Raw genomic sequence first — 23,115 nt, forward strand, 5'->3', positions numbered from 1 at the left:
ATAGCGCAATAAAGGAGAGTGGGAAGAGGAGAGCTTTTCATTCTTTATTGGTAGGAACAATTTGTTCAGTGAGAACAGAGCTCTCACAATCACAATGGTGCTCCAGCTGAGTTTGGCACACGCACTCCCCCAGCACTGAAGGTTCTGCAGAGATGGAGGGGATGCCGTGTGCTTTCCCCAGCATTTGCTCGCTGTGGGATGGGAGCTGCTCATTGCTGACACTGGTACGGACACATAGCAGCCTTTGTCCCTCTCCTGTACCACACGTGCTGCACAAGGAGGTGCAGAACAGCTCCACACTGCTACAGGTCCTGGCTGTTCTGCTTATGGGTTCAGATCTCTGACAACTCCCCCTCTACCAGTTAATGACATGTGGGCTCATACCATGTTGAGCTGCAGGAGGGTTGGAGCATCAGCAGCCTGGGAGTTCCTTGGAGGAGGCAGGAGGAGCATTACTCAGGGGGCAGAGCTTTCCCAGTGAGCAGCGGGTATTTGCATAACATCACTGGGAATAATGGAATGAAGATTTCAGGAGGAAGTGCAGGTGCAATGCTAATAGCAGCTCTTGACTTGGACAACAGAGCAGTCTCCCAAAGGAAAAGCACAATAACCCTGGTGTTAAGGCATTTAAAATTGGCTGAGCACACCACCAGTTAATGTAATACATGGAACCAGCCTGAAGGTCCATAGGCAGATGGATTTGTAATTTGTCTCTTCCATCTCCAACAGCTCTTCAAGGAAGCACTCAGCAATCAGCAGGTCACTGCTTTGGGCCACGCTGGAGAATTATCAGAGCAAGCGTATCCATTTCTCTTATTGCAAACTGCACACGAGAGGCTTTGTGAGAAAAAGACCTACTGAGATCCCACGCTTGTCCCTAACCTGAAAGCTAATCCCGAGGGCAGTGCTTCCAGTACATAATACGTGACTGGAGACATCCAGGAATCTTCTGAGGAAATAGGTTTGGGTTGGGAGATGTTTCCATGAAGCAGCCACACAGGTTGGGACAAAGCCTCAGTGGGGATGGGGCAGGGAAGGGAGGGCATGGAGCAGGATGCAGGGCCAGGAGCAGTAGGAGCAGCAGGGCAGAGCCCCACACTCAGGAACACAGCTGTTCCACCAGCATGGAGCATATGGAGAAACTGCATCATCGCAAGGGCATCAATAAATAAATAAATACAGCTTTGGAAGGGGAAGGGCTCTGCAGGTGGAAGCCTGGCACAGCAGCTCAGGGATGGGGCTCTTGCCTTGGGTCAGTGTTGGCATGTTGTGCCTGGGCCTGTGAGAGGTGCTGAGTGACCAGAAAGCTGCAGCCTACCAGCTGGTCACACCAGTCTGTGTCTGGGATGCCATCTGTGATGAAGTTGCAAGTTTCCCTATGGTTTTGAACCATTTTTTCCTGCAGTTTCCTGCCTGAGCCTCTGCTGCTCCCTGTGTCTCTGTTCCTTTCTCTGCTGAGTGAGTTCTTAAAAATTCCACAAACAGGAGCTAAATGTGCAGCACACTCATTTCAACAGCTACAGCACAGAGCCAGATGCTCTGCATGATTATGGCTCTCGGGTGTTAAAACTTGGCTCCCAAAAGTGGCTGGTCATGTTATCATGTGACTGCTTGCAAGTAGGATTGCCAGGCTCAAGCCTTTCTCCAGTCCGAAGTCCAGGCTTTGCAGTTCCAGATCTGTTGGGATAACGAGTGAATGAAGGCCAGGTTATGTTTGCGCTGCGCAGTGTCAGCCCCATCTGACAGCAGCACTCTGCACTGAGCAGGGTTTTCCCTGTGCAAACCTCCTTCTTGTTGTGTGGGGCTGTCCCATATCCAGTACGTGTAGGGCTAAAGAGAAAAAGAGGTAGACAGAGCAGATACCAGAAGCAGAAATGAGCACAGTATAAACCAAAGGAACCTCTCGTGCTCCTCTTCCCTGCCTTGGTCAGGTTCCTGTTCCACCTGCAGCCTCAGGCAGCATGAGACAGGACCTTGCTGGGGCTCTTCTGGTCCGGTCACTGCATGCAGCCATGTGGTCCTGCTGTGCTTCTGGAAGCTCTTGCCAAGGATGCTGTGTCAGGAAAACCCCACAGTACTTTTGTGGTCATTTGTCCATTCACCTCTTTCAGCTCACGGGGCTCTTTTAGCATCTCCCCAGAGCTGGTTTCCTTCGCAGTGACTCCTGAGTGCCTCTCAGTGCCGATCCCCCATCTGTGCTCTCCAGTGCTTGAAGTGCTGGCAGAGCCTTTCCTGGTCCTCTGAATGCTTCACCAGCTTCTCCTTCAGGTGATGCACGATGGGCTATGGGCTGAGATGAAGACATTTGCCAAAGCAATCACTTCCCAAGCAACCCTGGGCTCAGAGAAGCATGGCTGAGCTCCCACTCCATCTCTTCAGAGCCCTCGTGAGCTCAGGGTGGTGAGGAAGAGGGGTCGGCCTTCAGCTCTCCACCATTCCTGGGCACCCAGGGATCTCTGTGCAAGAGAGAAAGAAAGAAAGGCATCAGGTTTATGCAGATTTTTCCTACTAAAAAAGCAGAAGGGTGCTTCTTTGCATGAAATAATTAGAATAAACAGATGCATCTCTGCATGCACAGTTAGGCCTGCTGGCCAGGAGATGAGAATATATTTCCTTCTGGTTTTATATCTGTGAATCTACAAAAAGGAAGGAACAGACCCTTTTCTTGATGGTGGAGATACCAGAATGACTGACATGTTAGATGGGAAAATGGGAAATGAATCTCGAGATAGAGAAAGGAACAAGTACTAGATATGCCTGTGCTTTTGTTTATTGGAAAGTGATATTTTAATGTGATATTTTAACAAGTACACATTGAAGACTGTGGTCTGTGAGGGTGTAGGGGGGAAAAACAGCAGTGACAAACAGAATGGATCTGGAGGAAGAAAGAGAAAACATTTCTGTTCCTTGGGAACACGACGCCTCTAAGAAGAACTCTGGGTATCCAAACTGAAGCTGTGCTCCTTGTGCAAATGGGAGCTGAAGTTTCAATGTGAGAGGGTTGCTTTGCAGTAGTATCACTTGCCAGCATCTATGAAGATATATTCATGCTCCATCTGCCCTGCAATGTTGTTTGGGGGGTGCACAACCACAAATGTTAGGGTATAGTACTTTAGAAAGTACAGTTACACCCTGAGCAGAAAATCAAGCTCTGGAGAATTTCTTAATGGCAATTTTCTGCTTAGCACCAGAGAAGGAACAAAAGTATTTCACTTTTTATGTTCCCTACTTCTAAAAAAGCTCTGTGAGCTGCAATGATTTCTGCTGGTGCAGTTAGTGCAGTGAAGTGTGAGCTGGGGTTGGCAATCATTAAACACCCAGGTAAGGAGAAACCGATTTGCTAAATCAGCTGGAATTAGATGATTTGGATAATTGCTACCTTTGAGCTTTGCATACAGGCTGCTGGGGGCTATCAGAAACCAATGGTGCCACTGTTGGGAGCCAGAAATCTTGCAAATCACTTTAGAAAATCCCTGAGATTTCCCAGGTGAAATAGCAGCAGTTCCACAACTCCAACGATTTCAGAGGAGGTTCAGGTTGCCTATTAGGAAAATACTCTCAGAAAGAGTGGTTGGGTACCAGCACAGCTGCACAAGGAAGTTGTGGGGTCACCATTCCTGGAGGTGCTCAAGAGCTGTGGAGATGTGGTGCTCAGGGATGTGGTCAGTAGACACGGTGAGATAGGTTGGGGTTGGACCTGATGATCTTAGAGGTCTTAATGATCCTCTGATTTCCACAGACAACAGCCCCACAGTCACTCAGTGTGGGACCAAGGGCTGACAGGGAAGAGAACTATACCTAAATATGAAATCACAACGAGGAAAGCAGATATGGTATGAGTTTCTCCAGAGCAGAACTAGTAACTCTGACAGAAGCTTCTCTTCCCTTTTCATCAGCTTGAAGCCGAGGGGCTCTTCTTCGACTATCCTATAGATGGAGCTTGTAAGCTGATCAGGAAACCTGAACCGAGCTGTCGGCTCGGAGGGCAAAGCTGCTGCTACTGAGTTCATCTGGAAAGGGCGTTCTCTGAACAAGCTGAGTATCTACATCCAGGAAAGACACCCGTGGAGCAGAGTGAGGTTCGGGCTTTCTGCATTCTGCAGCCACTGTGATTTAAGTGTCTCCTTTCCTCATGGGAAGGACTCCTCCTTAGCCCAGCCCCAGATGTCCTGACTGGATTCTTGCCCAGAATCCAAAAGAGGTCAATGTTTCTTGTTTCTAGATATTTCTATAATTATTACTGTAATTAGCGACTGGTACTCCAAATCCAAGCCAAGCTGATTAGTTTTGATAGGATGCAGAAGCCTGATGTCCTCTTTCTGCTCCCCCAGTTGGATGAGCTCTGCTTTCAAGCTCAGGTTCCTATGGCAGCAACCAGAGTTTTGTGTCAGGACTGGTAAACTCGGCTGCTTCCAGCCAGTGGTCCCCTTGGTTAAGTTATTAAGGACAAGGAGAGGAGGACAACCTGTGCTTTGTGGTTCCTACTCAAGCTTAACTCAAGCTGTGGTGAAGGTACAGTTCATCTTCACCAACAAAATGACAATGAAATCAGCAGAATTCATCTCTATTGCTGTATACAGAGCAAAACGTGGTTCAGTTCCATAGTGCCGGGACATGCTGAGCCCCACTACTATTGCTCTGCTTCTGGTCTATATCAGCAGCAACATTCTGAAGCCAAGAGGGTCTAGCTTTCCTTTACAGTGCTGACGTCAGTGGGGTGACCTCAGATTTATGCCAGTGTTGCTGAGAATAGAATTAAACTCCGCTGATTTACACCACTGTAAAACTGATACATATGGGGAACTGGGTTTGCACACACGTCCCTGTCCAGGCACTGACAGAAGACAGGGCTAGCTACCCGAATAACTGCATACCCTGAAGAATCCTTATTTATGGCCTCTGAATGTGTGCACGCACATAGAAGGGAGGTTTGGAAGATGGCAATTAAAATAAACAGCAGATCACTTCTCCTAAACATCTGCCTCATAAAAGCAGAAAATCAGATGTTGCCCTGGAACGCCTGCTATTTGCTGCTCTGGGTAACGCAGAGGGAGCGCAGCGCGCCCGACCTCTTCCAACATTTCCTCTGCCCTGAATTCCTCCAGGTTCACAAGTCAAAACATCACTTTCAAAACAGAAGTCACCCAAAGAAGCCTTATGGTCTCTGCTGTTGACTGTTGGATGTGCTCACAGATCAGACACCAGGAGAGGGTGAACCACCTGCATCCAACAAAGCAATGGCTGCATGGAGGTGGGCTGCAGGCCAAGTGCATGCAACTTGCAAACTAGCAGCCAGCTGGACATCACTAGTTCACATGCTGGAGGTGTTCAAGAAACGATTAGAGACATGGTTTAGTGGAAAATACTGGGGATGGGTGGATGGTTGGATGAGATGATCTTAAAGGTCTTTGTACTTGGCTGCACAAGGCGATGCTCCAGTTGACATATGGTGATGCTACTTATCTTTGTTTCATTGCAGGGCTCTGATGCAGCATCTTCCCACCACAGAGTTCACCCACAACTCCCAGACACAAGTGGCAGCTTTGGGAATACCTGGCAACTGCTCCAAACATTTCATAGTGAATCTGTCAGCTCAGGATTCATTATTACATTATTAGCAGCCAACACAACCAAGCATCAAGACAACTTCCCGTTCAGTGTCAGCCTTAAGCACTGATTTAACTTTGCATCTCCACTTTTTGATTGTTGTCAGAGTTCTCTCTTTGTCCTGTAAAGCTGGTTGGAGAACACAGACCCCCCATCACATAGATGGCACTCAAATCTATCAGGGTCTGGGAAGGTCACTGGCTCTTTGACTGATGCCAATGACAGTCTGTCCACTAAAACCCAGACCTGGAGCCTCAGTTACTTTAGTGAGAAACTTTAGAAAATGCCCACATCAAAATTCACATTTGAAGGACTCCTTTTTTTTTTCCTGACAGTTGGTCAATCATTAAAGTAACTCTGGAAAGCAGCCAGAATGTGGAACAGCTGAAAAGCAGCAGGATTTTAAGAGCTGTTATCTTATTTTTCTCTCTTGTTTGCTTGCCCCAGCTTTTGTGAGGAGCATTGTTTGCCTCTTTTTTGATTTTTGGGGCAGTTGGAAGGAGATTATTTGCTTTGCAGTCGCTGAGCAGATTGAAGGCAGTTCCCAACAGAGCAGCAATTCTCTTTGAAACCACTAAGCTGAACTCTGAAACCTTGCAGTCCCCCGGCAGGAACTCCTGCCTATTGGAGAGCTGGGAGCTCTCTTAGTGCAACACCACCATGGTCAGGCACTCAGCCCACAATGACCTGCTAATGCTCAGCACCTCGCTGCTGTGTAGGGCTGAATGTGTTCCCACTCAGGCCCAGTATAAATTCCATGCATGTGGGATCTCAGTGTGCTTGTGAGGTGCAGAAAGATGGTTTCACAACGGTACAAGAAAAAAAAACCAACAAAAAACCACAAAACACATCCTTTTGATATTCTGCAAGCCTGAAGTCATGATAGAGATAAGTGTGCTTTTATACTAAGGCCATGCATGCCAGATAATGCAGGGAATGCTTTCGTCTTGGTTTGTGGCACACCATAATTTCCTCTGCTTGGTGCGATGCCAACATATACTTGTCCTTAAGCTGGGCTTACACCCAGTTTCCTCTGAGATTTAAACAAATACGGACTTAAATCAAACAAGTTGCAATGAACAGAAAGTCCTTCTCCCCATAGGAACCGAATACTCAAACAGCATTCTCACTCCATCTGCTCTGCACTCAGCGCCTCATTGAAGAAAGGTGCTGGGATGGGACCTCAGCTCCCCTCTCACCCCAAGCCAAGGGCACAGCTCTGAGCAACCAGCTCTCCCTAACCCTGCTTTAGCAGGCTGGTTAGAGGCTGATGCCAGACTCATGTAACAAAAAAAGACACACATGAAGACACCACTATCTCTATTTTCCTGCCATCCAGCTGTGAAGCACCACATAGTCCTAATTTCCCTTCCCTCTGGGTAACACACTGAGCTGGCAGGGCTCTCAAGCACATTATGTGCCATGTTAGTGTGAAGGGTCACTCCAGGGGAAGTTTCCTTAAGGATTCTTGAGGTTCCCAATGTATTTCAACAGCAAGGACCCTTCACTAAAGTGTCACTCTTGCGTTTAAGTGACAAGGTTCTTGCATCAGGGCCACTAACAAATGAAATAGAAACTCTGCCACTGACTTTACTACTAATTTGTTTTCCCCACTAACTCAGAAGTTCTCTATTTTCCTGCAGTGCTGTAAGAAGCAAAGTTTAGTGCAAGCTGCTAAGCTGAGGGAAGAGTTTGACTTTAGAAATCACACAGTGTCACAGGACAGATCTCTGGTAACACACCAAGTGCTGTTTTCTATCATATCAGGAAAGCGAAGGCATCCCCCTGTGCTGCCTTATGGCACAGGTGGACACACATGGGAGGGTCCTTCTCAGCTCTATGGGAGCTCTTTTCTCATTCTAATAATATTATTCCTGGTAATGAGAGACTGAGCCAGACTCAGAACCCAGTGCACAACCAGAAAGTCATATGGAGAGAGAAAGGCATGGGGAAGGAGATTTGGGTCTGATTCTGATTCTGACAGCACCCAAACCAGCTGTCCTGAGGTCACTCAGAGCACAGAAATCTCTCCTTTTGGAGGAATTTGGCAGTCTGAGCTACCCAGGTTGTTGCGATTGAAGTTCTGCCTCATTGATCCAATAGAGGTCAGTCTGCAGGCCAGAGCCATTCGTGACTGGTTCCCAAATCTCCAATCTCCAGCTGGCTCTCTGCACAGCTCTGACATCTCTGGTGATCTCTGAGCAGTTTATGACTAACGTGACTAATGAGGTAACACAAAGACTAGTTTAGGCTTAGAGACACAGCGGATGCCATTTCACCAACACATAAAATTCTTTACCCAAATTTGTTCCCTCTCTCCCCTTAGAAGAACACATTACCCAAAACTGAGCATCATTCATCACTTTCATAACTTGAGATTGGGATGTAGAAGAGGAAAGGGCCCATGAGAGGTGACTGTGGGGGACAGTTTCTCCCCAGGGGTTCAGAAGTGCCCATTGCATTGCACGGCTCTGGGTTTGGTATGAGTGCCCAGTGTGGCACAGACACAAAGCAGCAGTTCCTAGATGTGATTTTGGTGATGCACTTTAAAGCACCCCTACTGGGGAAGGAAGGAGGAAGTCACTCTGTTGACATTCTCCTGCCACATGATTGCGCAAACCACGAAGGGATGTGGGCTGATGGCTGAAACGAGCTGGGGGCAGCTCAGGGACTGCCCAGATCAGGTCTGTTCAACTCAAGCTGTTTTTTGGCCATACCAAAGGTGTGAAATAGAAGTTTCCCTCATGTACGAGAATCAAAGTAAAAAGAAAGAGGTGAGATGTTAATGTTTCGGTGGGGAAGGAAGCGCCCTCTGTGCTCAGGAGTGACTGCGAGGCTCGGAAAGGTCAGGGGTTCTTTTTTAGAGTCTGAAGTTGTGAAGACATTTGACCGGGTGACATGTGGCTGCTGCCAATGGGACGGAGCTGCAGGGCTCCACAGGGAGCGGGCAGCAAGGAAAGGGGACAGCAAATGAAAGGGGAAGGAAGAAAGAGAAATAACAAGGCTTAGAGGTTTTCTTAAGATGGGCATTGGGGGACTCGCACGGCATCCGAGTGCCTGGGGAGAAGGCATTTACGTAACTGTAAGTGATTCAGCACGGAGAGAGGCAGCCAGCCCCTTCCCTCCGTGTCAGCAGCAGCACTAAGAGTGCGTAAATAACACAAAGGGAACACAAACAGCATCATGTCCGTCACAGCTGTCCCACAGGGGATACGTGGCTCTGCAGATGGTGAAGGTGGGATCAGTCCTGAGCAGCCACATGCATCCCCAACCTGCAGCAGGTACAGCACAGAGCAGCTCTGCTTCGAGCTGCCGTACACAGCACCAGACACCTCAGCTCTCTTTTCCCTCCTCACGATATGCAACGTAGTAAAAAGTAGCACTATTTTTTCACCACAAGAAGAGAAACCTTAGAGCAAACAGGTGCGCTGCAGCCTGTGCGTGCTGGGGTCACACAAACACCTCCCAGTGGCAATCAATCACGGTTATCTGTTGGTGTCTGGAGGAAGTCCAGCAGCTCTCTCATCCCGTCACATCAGTGAAGAACACGTGAGAAGTACATGAGCAGGGCGAGGGACGGAGTGCGAGCTGTCCTTTATTTCTCTCTTGTGCAACAGATCTCCAGTAGCTTTCTCAAAAGCATCTCAAAATTGCTTTGGGAAATCACTCACATCCATTCCTCATGTGAGTAGATGCAGCTCGATGAGATGTCAGATTCTTTTTCCCTCATCCAGCTCAACCACATCAAAGGGCAGAGCACAGAGGTCTGTGCCAAGGCTGATAAACACTCCCAGCCTTTACCAGGCTGATCCCATGCAGAAAACACTGGGCCCCACCACTGCTGGGCTCCCACTGTGCGTTGCTTTCCTCCAGCTGCAAGATGACAGATGTGACCAGCAGCATCACAGCAGGAACAGCACAGTCTTGCAGTGGGCTGGCAAGCAGCATGAAGGCCATGCTCAGGAATTCAGGGGTGGACTGGGCCTTGCACCTGGGTAAATACAAGCCTAGCAAGAAGGGCTTTTCTCCCAGAGCCCAGCATTTAGGTGCTGGTTGCTCCATAGCGGCTCTCAGGGGTTTTCTGCATTATGTTCTGGCAAAAAATGCGTTAAGTGATTGAGCACACGGTTGGCATCTGCCATGGAGATACGAATAGCCTTCTCTGTGAGGAGGAGCTCAGCTTGTTGGTGACCTGATGGTTCCAATGACCTGCTGCTCTTGATGGATGTGCCCATCCCTCCAGTGCCATCATCCAGTGTCAGCAACTGTGTCTTGTTTTCATCTGCGTTTCCAGCCATCAAGCCTGAGAGCTCTGAATCTCCTGATTTCCAACACAGTTCCCACTGGCGCACAACCCAACAACAAGACCCATCCTTGTCTCCATGCAGGGAGATGGAAGTGAAACAACCTCTGAGGAAGTTAATGAAGAGAGAGGAAAAGCCCAGCAAAATGAAAAGAAATGGCAAGGGCAGAATGCTAAAGGGACACCGGGTTCTATTTGCAGTGGTTTGTTTATTGTAATTTCCCTCCTCTTTAGGAAGGGCCAAATCTCACCTCACAGCACCATGACCCCGCAGCAACTGCAGGCTGTGCTGTGAAGCCCAGCTGTAACCTGAGAGCCCATTTAAAAATGGCTGGTCCCAATACTTCTGCAGGAATGACAGCCCTGGTATTTATTTATGAGGGTTCAGGCAGCTCAGCTACAGAACTCTGATGGTCTGATATGGAAGGGCTTTCAGGTTTACTGTATTTTAAATAGGGTGCATAGCTATGACAGCACTGAAGTGATGAAATCTGAAGGCCTTCAGTTTCCTATTGGAGACTCACCAGCAGCTGCATGAGGCTGCTGTGTTCCTCTACACTTCTCCCTGAGTTATGAGGGCTCTCTGCAAAGGCAAGAGGAAAGAGTGGGGTTCATGAGCACAGGAGTTTCATTGGCTGAAATGGCTGAAGAAGAACCAGTGATGTGCAAAGAAAGGGTGGTTTCTCTGGGACACCACAGCTCGATGTTGCTCTGTAGTTCATGAAATAACACTGGTGTGATATCAGTGCAAACAGGATTCCCATGAAGTTCATGTAAGACTGAGCAGTTTAAGACAGGATTCACAATACCTGTTGTAGATCAAGTGAGAATTAAATGTTTGCTTTTAAGATGACCTAATAGGTCTAGTTTCTATTAATTGTTTGCTGGTAACAACCAGTAATTGGAACTTCTGGCTGAAATCAGCGGGGATTTCCTCGGACCATTACTTGGATCTGGCTTTGCCAGTGCTATAATTAGCATGTGTACAGAGAAGCACCCATTAGCATCTGCAGACTCCTCTGTCCCCATCTGAATCAATGTCTGTGATGTAATTGCCTCCTTGGCGCTGGCTTCTGTATCACCCACGGAGGGAGGGAGGAATGCAGCATCCTTGGATGAATCACCAAACATGAAAGGGAAAGAGGAAAGTTCTCTGCAAACATCACCTTTTTGGTAATCAGCCGAAGGAAGGAAATGGGAGGAAACATTAACAAGTACTCAGGGTTAATGAAAATGGCATGTTTTTGAGGGGGATGCAGTCACTTTTAGGTTGGGCACAGTCACACAAAACTCTTTGATGTATGTAACAGCTAATGACTCTCTACAGCCCCCCTGGTGATGGCTGCCCCCCTGGTGCACGGGGCTGCATCCTATTCTTCAGGGATCTTGCCCTGGCCTCAGCCTGCTTCAGATGTGATAGAAAGCAGCGTATCTTCTCTTCAAACACCCTTGCAGAGGAATTGCCCTTCCAGGGCAGGCTCCATTTCAAGGCTTGGCGATGTTCAGTGAATCACTGCGGTTCAGCCTCTAATCTGGTGACTGACTCGCAGATGTTTGCCATTTCAGAACACGGTGATATTTTCAGCTATTTCTTCCTGCAACTCAACAAGCACCTCACATAAAAGCTTTTGTGCTTCAAAGAGGATTGAGGTCTTGGGGCATTACGCACAAAACCCAAACAAACATCTCAGCACGGCTGCCTCGTGTTTCAGTAACACAGACTGCTTTTCAAGGATGGCAGTGGGCACTGGAGGCTGGAGACCTGCAGGTGAGACATCCTTTGAGCAAGGTGCAGCCTCAGGGCTCCCTGCGCACCCACCTGAGCTGCTAAAGGCAAAGCTATCTCAGCAGACTGAGGCTGAAATGGCATGGCTGTAGCAATGCAAACCCATTTGCCATGCTGACAAGTGTGTCCAATGGATACACCGGGAGAGATAAGCTATGGTACCCCGTCCTTCCCTAACCACAGCTGCTGGCTGGCACACTGCGCATCATGGAGATGCTCTAAAATGACAAACAAAAAGCAACAATGAGAAGCAGAACTCTGGGAGTGATGCTGTTACAGAGCCCAGGTAGCATCCCCAGTGCTATTTTGATGCCTACAGCTCTCCTCCAGGGAAACCCAGTTGTCCCCACCTGCGTCTCCCACACAACACCACAGCCATCACCGTGCTGGGCAGCAGGCGGCTGTCCCAGTCTGTTTCTGTACCTGGCAGACATGCTCATTACTCACAGTGATCGTGCCTTGGCAGGCAGCAGAGCAACTTCTGAGGAGGAAGCGAGCTCACTGCTCACGTTAGAGGAAACCACTGCCCTGCAAACGGCTGCAGCTCGGGAAGGAACATGGGGACCAAGAGGAAGTCATGAATAGTTTGTTTTATATAAACCTGACTCGAGCCAAGGACTGAGAGGGGACTTTCCAAACGCACAGCCTTGACTTTGAGTCTTCTACAAGGAAGAGGAAGATGCTTCAGGAAAGAACCACAAAGCTCAAGGGCCCCTTGCAGAAGGGGATGGATGGAAAACAAGTGAAATAAAGATTAGAATCACAGAATCACATAATCACTGAGGTTGGAAAAGACCCCTAACCATCCATCTATCACCAATACTGCCCACTGAACATCATCTATCAGTGCCACATCTCCACAGTGCTTGAACACCTCCAGGGATGGTGACACTGGCAGCCCATGACAGTGCCTGATCACTCTTTTGGAGACATTTTTCCTAATATCCAACCTTAAAGGTTAAGGAAGACACTGTAACTCTGGAAATGGATTACAGGCTGTCCTCGTCTGTTGCCCAGCACTGGTGTTCTCTGGACTCCTCTATCCCTCCATCTACAGATGAAGGGATCCGAAGAAAAAACACATTTAAACTGCTTTTTTTAGTGCCATCTTATCATTCTTTCAGCACTCATGGACATCAGAAGTTAAAAACAAAACAAACAAACAAACAACACAAAAATCCACAAGACTAATGTTATCCAGAGAACAAGCAGGTACTACATAAGCACATCTGCCCTGTTTCCAAACCAAGATGCTGCTCTCCCCACTTATTCTATTCTCTCCACTGCAAATTGCATTCAAAATGCAATCTATTTGGCAGGGATTTTTTCCTCAGTCCTTTGAGCTTTGTTTCTTTGGAGGATGCCCAGAAGCATTTTGACCTTTCCACAATCACACCTGAGCTCTGGAGCTGGGAAACCCCACTTGCTGCAGGGCAGAGCCTCTGGGTTCACTCATCACCACTGCTCCCAGGAGACACAAGGCAGGGCAGTGCCTACACTCAGTAATTTCACATGAAGGCTGTCTGTATGCATGCTTGTTTGAAACCAAACAGAGGATTCTGCGAGCTGTGATAATATGCCACTGTGGTGACTCACATGAAAGTCACTGCAGTAAAAATGAGATCGAGGTCCTGAATGCAACTGTGCTATTTGGTTATCTCTCTATCATGTGCACCCACATCCGCACCAACACTTGCACAGCTTGTCCCAGGGCTCTGGTGGGGCCAGATAACCCAGGGTCAGCTTTGGGCCACCTTTTCTCACACTGAAGGGTGCTGTGCTGTCAACAATCAAACCAGCTGCTTATAGAGCATCTCAGGTTTGCAGTAGGACTTTCCTTCCATGATAAAATCGCTGGCTTTCCTTCTCACTCCAGCAGTAAAGGAGCCATGTTGTTGCTGCAGTGAGCCTGCTGAGGGGTTTGGTTAGCAGGGAGAACTCATCTCTTTTTGTTTCTTCATCACTATTTTACACTCTCTTTGGCCTACCTTTCATTTTGCCTCTGTTCTTTGGCTGCCTCCATCCCCCTGAAAGTCCTTCTCTTTCTCTCTAGTTTTCTTCACTAACTTCTATGTATTTATGAATCTGTTGGCAGGGAGATGGAAGCCTCCTTGCAGACACAGGCCTTTGGTAAGCTGCAGTTATTCAAATCCATGCTTAGGTTGGCTTTTCCAAACAATTTTATCACTATGTTTCATCTTCCAAGATGAAAAATTGATCCCCCCAAATCACTCTCGTTGTACATCCTTCTCACCCAGCAGCACTGTACTAAACTCTTGAGCCCAGCTTGTCTCTACAAAGAGCCCAGACTCACATGGAGGTTCAGTATCACTGCAGTATCTTGGTCACAACGTGATGTAACCATGACCTACAGGCAACGCTGATATGGATTTATCTCAGCATCGTTCTCACACACAACCAACCACTGAGCAGACAGCTTCCTGCTGGAGCACCAGAAGCAGCAGAGCTTTGCAGCCTTAGTGGGACACCAACCTAGCCCATAGTGTCAGTGGATTCCTATGGACAGGGCTGGGACCTCCATCCAACACATCCATCATGGTGGGCACCTTCTGCTCCGGTGCAACCTGGCTGAGGCAGGTAGAGCAGCATGGATTTGGCCCAAATACAATAAGATAAGAAATGCTCTCAGCAGCGTTGTTTTTGCTTGAGCTGATGGTTGCAAAATGTCAGAATCTCAAGCAGAGGGCCATCCCCACCCAAGGATGAACAAACATTTCTTTCAGCCAGAAAGAGAAAAGATTAAGGAGGGATTTTTCACACTCACATACACTTAAGAGGAAAAAATATTTACATGAAACAGAAAGGACTTGGCAAGGGTTTTGCAGAGGCTCTGTTGCTGTTTATGTGTTTCTTAGGACAGGGTTGATGCTGTGGAGCTCAATGGTGGAGCCTGAGCCCCCCCAGCTGCCCAGCAGGGTGTGAGTGTGGATGCGGGCAGTGCAGGCTGCAAGAAAGCCATGTGGCAAGGACACAGGTTGCTCTGATAGCCACTGCTGTGGTTTCCTAATGCCATTCCTTTGGCATCGCAATGGACCAGAACCAGGCAGGGTTGAGGGAGCCTCAGTGCAAGTCTTGAAGTAGGTACTGGGCTTTGGGCACCTCTAAGGACTAAGGTCAAGGAGGGACATAGGGAGAGCTGCTCTCCAGTCTGAAGGACCTGCTGGAAAGGAATGATGGATGGCAGATGGGGTTTCCACATCTCCAGGATCCCTGCAGCCAGCAATGGCAATTGTTCCCAGCTGGGACCCTCCAGCCCTTGAAAGCACAAAGTTACAAAACCATAAACTACTGTAATTTGTGCATCCACTATGTTTTGTAAGTGCTCAGCATGGTCCTTTCACATCCAAGCTGCACAGTGAATCCTGCTGCTGTTTTGGAAAGGAGAAGCCTTGAAACAATCAGGATACACATCGGCCTTTGCTGCCAATGCTTTCATTGTGGTTTGAGTGGCATAAGGAATGCAAATTGCATGTCACTGCCACATGCTGGGCTGGGATCTTGTTTAACACAAGCCATGGTCTTCCTTTACCCCTCCTGAAGCAGTAAGAGCAGCAGCACAACAGGGCTCCATATCTGGTAACAGAAGGGGCTGGGATATTTGTCCAAAGACCCTCCAAAAGATTTTCCAGGCCTGAAGGGAGATAAAGCAACTTGGGACAGACAGAAAAGATCCATCACACTGTGCTGCTGTCCCCCAGCTCCAGGTGTTTCAAACCCATACATTCAAGCCCAGCCCAGCCAGGTTAGGAGAGAGCCAAGGCAAGACCCCACTCAGCACACAGCAGCACAGCACTGGGCTCTGCATGACTTTCCTGGGTTACACTTTCCCATCCCTACAGATATTTGTTTCCTCCCGCTCCCAGGGAACGCAGCCACAAAGGATTAAAGCTCAGCTGTCCCCAGCCCTTCTCCATCCCCACCATGCAGGAGGCACACATGACTGCCGCTGTTTGGTGTCCAAACAGGCAGAGCAGCAGGTGAGTTCCTAAAAACCCTCATTCCTATAAGCCCTGGAGATGGAAAGCAGAGAAGGCCTTTTACAGGAGGTGCTGAGCACCTGCAGCATCCTCAGTGCTTCCAGGGAAAACGAGCTCGATGTGCAGCATAAATGAATGGAGCTCAGCCACTCTGTATGCTCTGGGCTCCTCAGGGGCTGGGTTAGTTTCCAATGAGCTCTGAAGATTTACTCACTTGGAGAATATGTGGGAGACACAGCCAGCAGGACAGCTTGAAGCAAGGACACTTGACTACAGGCATACCATAAATACTCTTTATTTAAACACAATGTCAACCATTGGGACCTGCAATAAATACTTTAACTTTTGAACATACACGTCTTCATCTAGCTAGCACAACAAAACACCTTTACATTTCCTTGTTTATGTACAGATCTATATATCACTGTATATAGATAATCAAGGTATATACACACATGTACATACATATATCTAAATATATATGCACCTGTGCAAAAATGGCCTTACCAAGGACAGTAAACAAGAAAGTATTTCCCAACCCATTCTTGCTGGCACTGGTAATATTGCACTGAAAAGATTCCTGCCATTGATAGGGTGAGAAAACAGGAGAAAAACTCAAACTGTATGCAGGGAGAAGCAGCAAATCCACTTTTTTTTCATGATAAAGAATATATGTAGGGGTCAGGGTTACATCCAGCTCCTACAGACAGATCTCACCACACTTAGCAGGAGAGACAACCTTCTTCTAAGCTGTGTGTAAACTCAGTTCCAGCGTGCACATGGGATGCACTATCACAACCACAGGAGCTGTGCTCCCAGTTGAGCTGCCGCACTTTGTTCTGTGGCTATGCCCCAGCTCCAGCATAGGCACAAGGAACATCTTTCAGCGGGCACAGTGCTGCTGCCCTGCTCCATAATATCATGAGCAGTACCTACAGGTTCCCTTGAGTGTCCCTGCAGCTGTCACTGGAGGAATGTCTGTGTAAGGGTGTAGCTACCCCAGCTGCCAAATGACTGTGTGCTCACAGCCTGGGCTGTGTGTCAATTGCAAGACGTTCTCTTTAAACCCAAGAAGAAAGGTTAGGGCTAATGCTTTCAAAACATGGCACACGGCTCTTGAAAGTCAGCAAACACGGTGGCTCAGCTGAGGAACAGGATGCTCCTGGGGCTGGATGTTCCTGCATAGGTGGCTGGAGTTACAGCCCCCTCGGCTCCCCATTTGCACCCTCCCTGCCCAGGGACACAGCCATGGCTAGTCATAGAACATCTGTTCCCCTGCTGCTGTGATGGGATGGCACTTAGTGTTTGCTGATGGAGAGCAGAGAAGGGAATGTGCAAGGCAGGATGTCCTCCCTCCTGCCAGAGGAATGAACACGCTCATAAACTCATCTTCTTGGGAAATGGGCTCATCGTACCAGGGAATACAAACACTTGGATGCAGGGGGCTGGCAAAGAGAGGGGAAGAAGCATTTCCTCCAGGCAGAGTGGTGTTTGGGGCTGCTGGCAGCAGGGCTGTAATATCAGAAGGGCAAGAGATGCTGGGAGAGCTTGAAGCCTGCAGTGTGCTTCCAGCCAGCCCTGTCAATGCTCTCCCTCTGCTGTAAAAGCACGTCCCTTATAGTAAATAAATACAAAAACAAACCTTTAGAAAAGCACAGCAGCTGTGACGTGGCAGAGCTGAAGAGCACGCTGTGTGCTGCTTGGAGACACGAGGCTCTCCAATCTGTGCTGAGCCCTGGCTTGCTGTCAGGTATTCAGGAGGGTTTGGTAACTTCAGTTTCTGCCCTCCTCCCTGCTGTACCCACTGCTCAGTGTCGTTCTTAATGAGGACTTCAAAGGAGAGGCCGTGGGGTCTGGATCAGCCCCCAGCACCCACACGACAAAGATACACAGAGGGGAACACTGTGTATCGGTAACACCCAGACAAACACATTGGCACTGGTGGGGATCTGCTGCCCCACAGCTCCCCAGAGCTGCAGTGAGTGAGGTTGGGTTTCAAGGCCTGGGCTTCCCAGAAAGCAGAAATGATCCCAACCGGCAAAGCACTGACATAAGGCAGCAGCTTGTGACACTCCAACTGTTTTAGGGGATGGAGCTACAGCCACCGCAATAACAAAGGGACCAGCAGTGAGAACAGCATTTCATGACAGCACAAAAGCAGCAATTGTGCCCTTCATCTCAACAAAGGCGTTAAAAACAGTAACAACCTCCCTGGCTAAAGTGACTGAAAGCATGAAGGTAGAGGCGCACCAAGCTCCAGCTCACACCCACCCTTCAGGCACCATCCCACCCTTGCTCTGTGCACATCGTGGCCGCTGTGCAAAGCACAAACCCACAGCACAGAAAGCAGCCCGTCAGCCTGCAATAAGGACCCGGCATTTCATCACAGTGCTTGTCCTCTAATGAAGTTACTGCTGTGTTTTATCAGATGTACTTAACCCGAGTCAGCCCTCTGCTAGTGTTAATCCTGAAATGTGCCTGCTGGGTTCCTTCTGACCCTAATATCACTGTTGCAGCTATAGTGTCCTGACTTAATGCTCCATTTCTGAATCCCTAGCATACATCTATAAATTCTTTTCATTGCAATGTATTTCTATAGGCAAAGGGATTCCTTTATTCAGCTTTTTCTTTTCCAGCCATGAAACCAGAAGGGGTTATTCAAGTTTGACTTCACTGGTGCCACACATTTATTACTCCGGTATTTATCTCTTTTAGTTCCAGCTGCTTCCAGAACTGAGCAGTATCTCACCAGTTTTACCAGTGGTGCCTTAGAGGAAAGAAATCAGCTCTTCAACACTCAGACATGGTTGAGCTTGAGGTTTCCTAACACAGCACCTAAGCATTGAGCTGCAGAGGTCATCAGACAGACAGACATCCCCTGTCCCTTCCACATCTCTGTGCTCTGCACACTGCAGCAGTCCTGCAGTCACCCATTGCTCATCTGCTCCTGCTGCATACAGCACCAACATCTGAAGTACGAGTGCAGCCAGCCAAGCAAGAAGAACAATTATTTGGACAATAAAACCCTCATCCACAACACGTGCTATTGAAATGCAAATAATAACAAAAATGAATACAGCGACTGAGATGCGGATGCTGGATTTCTCCACCAGGAGCTATCACCATGGGATACCCCCTCACCTTGCACTCCTGCTAACACCAGCCTACGCAGGATTAATGGCACAGAAGAAATCAATCGCTTCAACCAAGAGGCTAATTTTCACTTCTTGCTTTGTAATAATCATGATCCATACTGAGCTGAAATGCATCTCCAACGTGGTGCATCTCTAACCTACATGGGGCACCGACACCAGCCCCGCAGCGCAGGGCCCCCTGCCTTTCAGCCCTTTACAGTAGGAAACCGAGAGCACCTGACCCCACACCAGGTCTCTCCAGCCAGGACAGCCTGTTAATGTTTATCTGAGGAGCAAATGTTTTTCCAGCCTGGCCTCCTGCTCCCCACAGCCACACACCACCCTGCACCATCACACCCCTCCCGTTTGTTCACACTGTAATGTAAAAGCTGAACCCGATGACTTGGGGAGTGCTCGGACACTGCTGACAGCTCCAAGGAAGGTGCAGGTGGGCACGGGCAGCAAAGCTGGCAGTGACACAGAGCTCTGCTGCACACATTCCCTGCCACTCTGTAGCATGCACCAAGCTGGAGAGGCTGCAAGCAGAGCAGAGCCAGCACCCAACATAGGGTTAGGAAAGGGCTAAAGGGCTGCCTGACCTCCCAAACCGGATTGGGATACCTGGGGGAAGGCAGAAGGGAGCACGAGGATTTCCAAACCCTTCCCCACAAAACCGGGTGGGGCTTTACCATGAGGAACGCCAAGGGCTCAAGAATGAGTTCGCAGCCACTCTGCACCTTGCAGCACCTTACGAGCCGATCCCATCCAGCGTTCCCTGGGCGCACCCTCGGGGGCTGCAGGAACTGTGGGCAGCACAACCCAGGTCTTTGCGAGCCTCCTATTAACGGTGCCAACCCTGGGGAGAGGAGCTCCCACGGGGCGCGGGGCCGTCCCTCCCCCATCTTTCCCACGTGCTTCTATAGACACCGCACTTTCACATCCTCCTCTTTCAAACTGCAGCTGAGGAAGAAAGCAAGGGGGGGAGCTCCATTTCAGCCCCGAGATCGCTGCTTTCTTCCAGCGGGGTCTCCGAGCAGCGTCGAGCAGCACAGCCACCCTGTCCGTCCGTCCGTCCGTCCGTCCGTCCCCACCTGCCCGCTCGCGTCTGCCACCGTGACAGCCCATGCGCCAGCCGCCAAGTGCTGCGGGAACGCAATGCAAAGCCCGCTGCAAGGGGAAAAAACCCTTCACAAACAAACCGACCGACCAGCCCAGAGCCGTCCCGCGGCCAGGGCTGCGCTGCCGGACTGTCAGCCCTCAGCGACAGAAAATAAAACCTTCCCTGCCCACCTCTACGGGCTGAGAGCCGAATTTAAACCGGGCGGCTACAAGAGCTTTGGCTGCGGTCTCGATAAAAGGACGGGCTGCGACTGCAGCAGCGTATCGCCCAGCTTCCCATTATCACGTTCCTGAGTCCCACACTCACTGTATCACATTCTGGGCAAAGACTCCGTTTATTTCTATCCTTATTTCAGCGGACAGTCCTACAGCACTTGGCAAAAGACGCATTCGTGGTTGTCGTGGGTTTTTTTTGTTTTGTTTTGTTCTGTTTTTTCGGGCGTTGTTTAAACTTTCCCACTGACAGCAACAAGATCAGACGCAGCCGACAGAGCTCTAAGCATCCCTAAAGGGGGGGATATGGGGGCAGGTGCTGCACAGCTCGGGGAGCACAGCGCTCCCGCAGCAGCCGCCAGCACCGAGCTCATGAGGTAGTTCAACATCGGCCACAGCCAGGAAGTTCTTCCTGGGACGAGCTTTCTGCACAGCCTTAAAATACCATCCCCCAGCACTCCCCCCGCTCCCCCGGCACAAGGGACCTAAGGTCGTGCACTTAAATTCATAACCTCTGCAAGCAGCCAGCCCACCCAAGCCACCGGGGCAGCCTTCCACCTGTTTGCAGGAGGTTTGCTGAGCTTTAGGTTTCTTGCAGCCATTGAGGTTTAGGTGTGCTTTAGGTGAGGATCGTTATTATTACTGGGCTTTTGTTTTTCCTTAGAGGAAGGCTCATCGTTAGGAGCAGTGTGCCACAACAGAGCCCATCGCGTCTCAGAGCTACCCACTAGGCACAGTACCTTTGCAGTGCAAAAAGTCCTCAGGGTGAGGGAAGGAGCCCTCTTCGCAGAGCAGCTCGCAGGCTTTCTCTGGTGCCAGGGGGTAGCCGTTGTCCTCCTCGTTGTAGTCACTCCTGCCGTTGCTGTTTGAGTAGCCATTAGCGTACATCTTCAGAGCAGACCTGCGGAGGCACAGGAGCTCCTGGAAGGCATACCTGAAGTCTGGGCTCCGGCAGTAGATCAGGGGATTGAAGGCAGAGTTGACATAGCCCAGCCAGTTCAAGAGAATGTACACGTACTTGGGGATGATGTCGTCCTGGATGACGTGCACGATGTTGACGATGAAGAAGGGCAGCCAGCACAGCGTGAAGGTGCCCATGATGATGCCCAAGGTCTTCAAAGCTTTGTGCTCCTTCAGGAAGAACTTGGAGGAACGGCGGTGCCCGGTTTTCCCGTTCTGGTCCTGCTCCTTGTTCTGGATGTGAAACCTGCCCTCACTCCGGTCTATCTTCTGCAGTTGCTTCTTGGCCACCTGGAAGACCCTGGCGTACACAAATACCATGACCACAAGCGGTAGGTAGAAAGAGATGATGGAGGAGGCAATGGCATAGGCTTGGTTGGTGAAGAAGTCACAGCACGTGTCCTTCTCATAGCAGAGGATGGCCTCATCACGGTCTGCCCGGTACCAGTGCATCTGGATGGGCAGGAAGGAGGTGAGAGCTGAGATGGCCCACACCATCAGGATGACCACACGTGCCTTGCTCTTGGTCAGCAGGCTCTGGTACTTGAATGGGGAGGTGATGGCAAAGTATCGATCCACAGCGATGACACAGAGTGTCTCGATGCTGGCGGTGACGCAAAGCACGTCCAGAGAGGTCCAGAACTCACACCAAAAGTTCCCAAACTTCCACATCTCCATGATGATGTGGCAGGCACCAAAGGGCACCACACCCAGTCCCATCACCAGGTCTGCACACGCCAGAGAGGTGATGAAGTAGTTGGTGACCGTCTGCAGGCGCTGGAAGCGGGCGATGGCGGTGATCACCAGCACGTTGCCGAAGACGATGACCAGCACGATGAGCGACATGAGGATCCCCATGCCCACCACCCACACGTCCCGCGACACCGTGGGGTCTGCTGCGCTCTGGTTGGCACTGACGTTGCCGCCGGGCAGCTCGGTGCCCTCCACCCCCATGTCCCCCCAGCCGGATCCCCGGGCAGGCTGCGGGGGCTGCTCTCAGCGTTCCGATGCCGTGGTGCTGCGCCGGGCTCCGCGCATAGGGAACAGCAGGTGCGGGCTGTGCGCGGTGGCTCCCGCCGTGCGGGGCTGTACGAGCTGCGCTCCGCTCCAGATCGCCCCGCTCCTCACCCGACCCAACCCGTCCCGCAGCGTCTCACCCGCCCGACTGTCCCCAGCCCGTTCGGCGCCGCCGAGCTTATAGCAACACCCGCCGTGACATCAGCCCGACACGGCCAATGGCAGCCGGCGCCGCGCCTTGCGCGCACCTCGCACCCCCCCGTGTGCCCCCCGGCCCGGCAGCCGCCCCACGCGTGTTCCAGCTCCACGCTACAGCCTGAGAACGGAGGCGTCCGTCTCCCTCCCCACGCTGCGGTTCCGCTGCCCCCCGACACCCCGACACGGGGTTATGTGACTTCTGCGCTGCTCCCTGCCACCAAAGCGAACAAATATCCTAAATAAGGGCTGAGGGATCCTACAAACTTAAAAGATAACGTTCTGGCTGGAACGCCATGTCTGCGCATTGCTGTGCATGGAAGGGTCCCGTCGCCTCGTGCTGCCGTCCCGCAGGTGGCACCGTATGTGAGCGGGGGCTGCCCGCAGCCGCTCAGCCAGCGCTATCAATACAGGAGCCGCCTGCACGCAGGGGGAGCTTTGTGGTTTAACACCGAGGGGTGAGCGAGGTGCTGGAATCAGGAAACACGATGAAGTTGCAGTTGCAGCAGCTCGTGCTTCTGGCTCAGGGGCTGTAACGAGTGGCTTTGGAATGCTTGTGAAGCAGCCAAGAGTGCAGGGGAGCACTAATGACCTTAGTTAATTACCAGGGCTTTTCAGTGCCCATCATTGAGTTAAAGGGATCCACGCAATCCATGCAACGTATGGCTGCAGCCAGCTGGTGGAAGGCTGTAACATCACATTGGCTTTGCACCAGGTGAGGATCTGTTCCATCTCAAATACAGGCTCGCTTAGCACCTGCAGGCTCCTGTGCATTGAGATTCC

The 23,115-nt window shown here is 50.2% G+C and overlaps 1 protein-coding gene across 2 annotated transcripts; it reads right to left on the reverse strand.

Moving 5' to 3' along the window:
• Window positions 1-30: 30 nt before the first annotated feature.
• ADRB2 (adrenoceptor beta 2) lies at window positions 31-22,292 on the reverse strand. Of its 2 annotated transcripts, XM_015876329.3 has the most exons (2): window positions 20,901-22,292; window positions 31-2,456 (listed from the first exon to the last, which is right to left on the reverse strand). In XM_015876329.3, the coding sequence occupies exons 1-2, from the start codon at window positions 22,072-22,074 to the stop codon at window positions 2,422-2,424; spliced, it is 1,209 nt and encodes a 402-aa protein (XP_015731815.2). In that variant the 5' UTR covers window positions 22,075-22,292; the 3' UTR covers window positions 31-2,421. The 2 variants fall into 2 exon arrangements, with proteins under 2 accessions (XP_015731815.2, XP_085375045.1); XM_085518919.1 differs by lacking the exon at window positions 31-2,456 and having other exon boundaries at window positions 20,363-22,285.
• Window positions 22,293-23,115: the final 823 nt, after the last annotated feature.

The sequence above is a fragment of the Coturnix japonica genome, chromosome 18 (assembly GCF_054131305.1).
Source record: "Coturnix japonica strain WE chromosome 18, WE-NBRP24, whole genome shotgun sequence".
Lineage (NCBI taxonomy): Eukaryota > Metazoa > Chordata > Aves > Galliformes > Phasianidae > Coturnix > Coturnix japonica.

Bases quoted from the DNA above. Each gene is read 5' to 3' on its own strand.
- ADRB2 (XM_015876329.3), bottom strand. From the start codon at position 22,074: ATGGGGGTGGAGGGCACCGAGCTGCCCGGCGGCAACGTCAGTGCCAAC. The intron at 2,457-20,900 runs GTACTGTGCCTA...TCTCTTGCACAG, and splicing joins GGACTTTTTGCACTGCAAAG to AGATCCCTGGGTGCCCAGGA.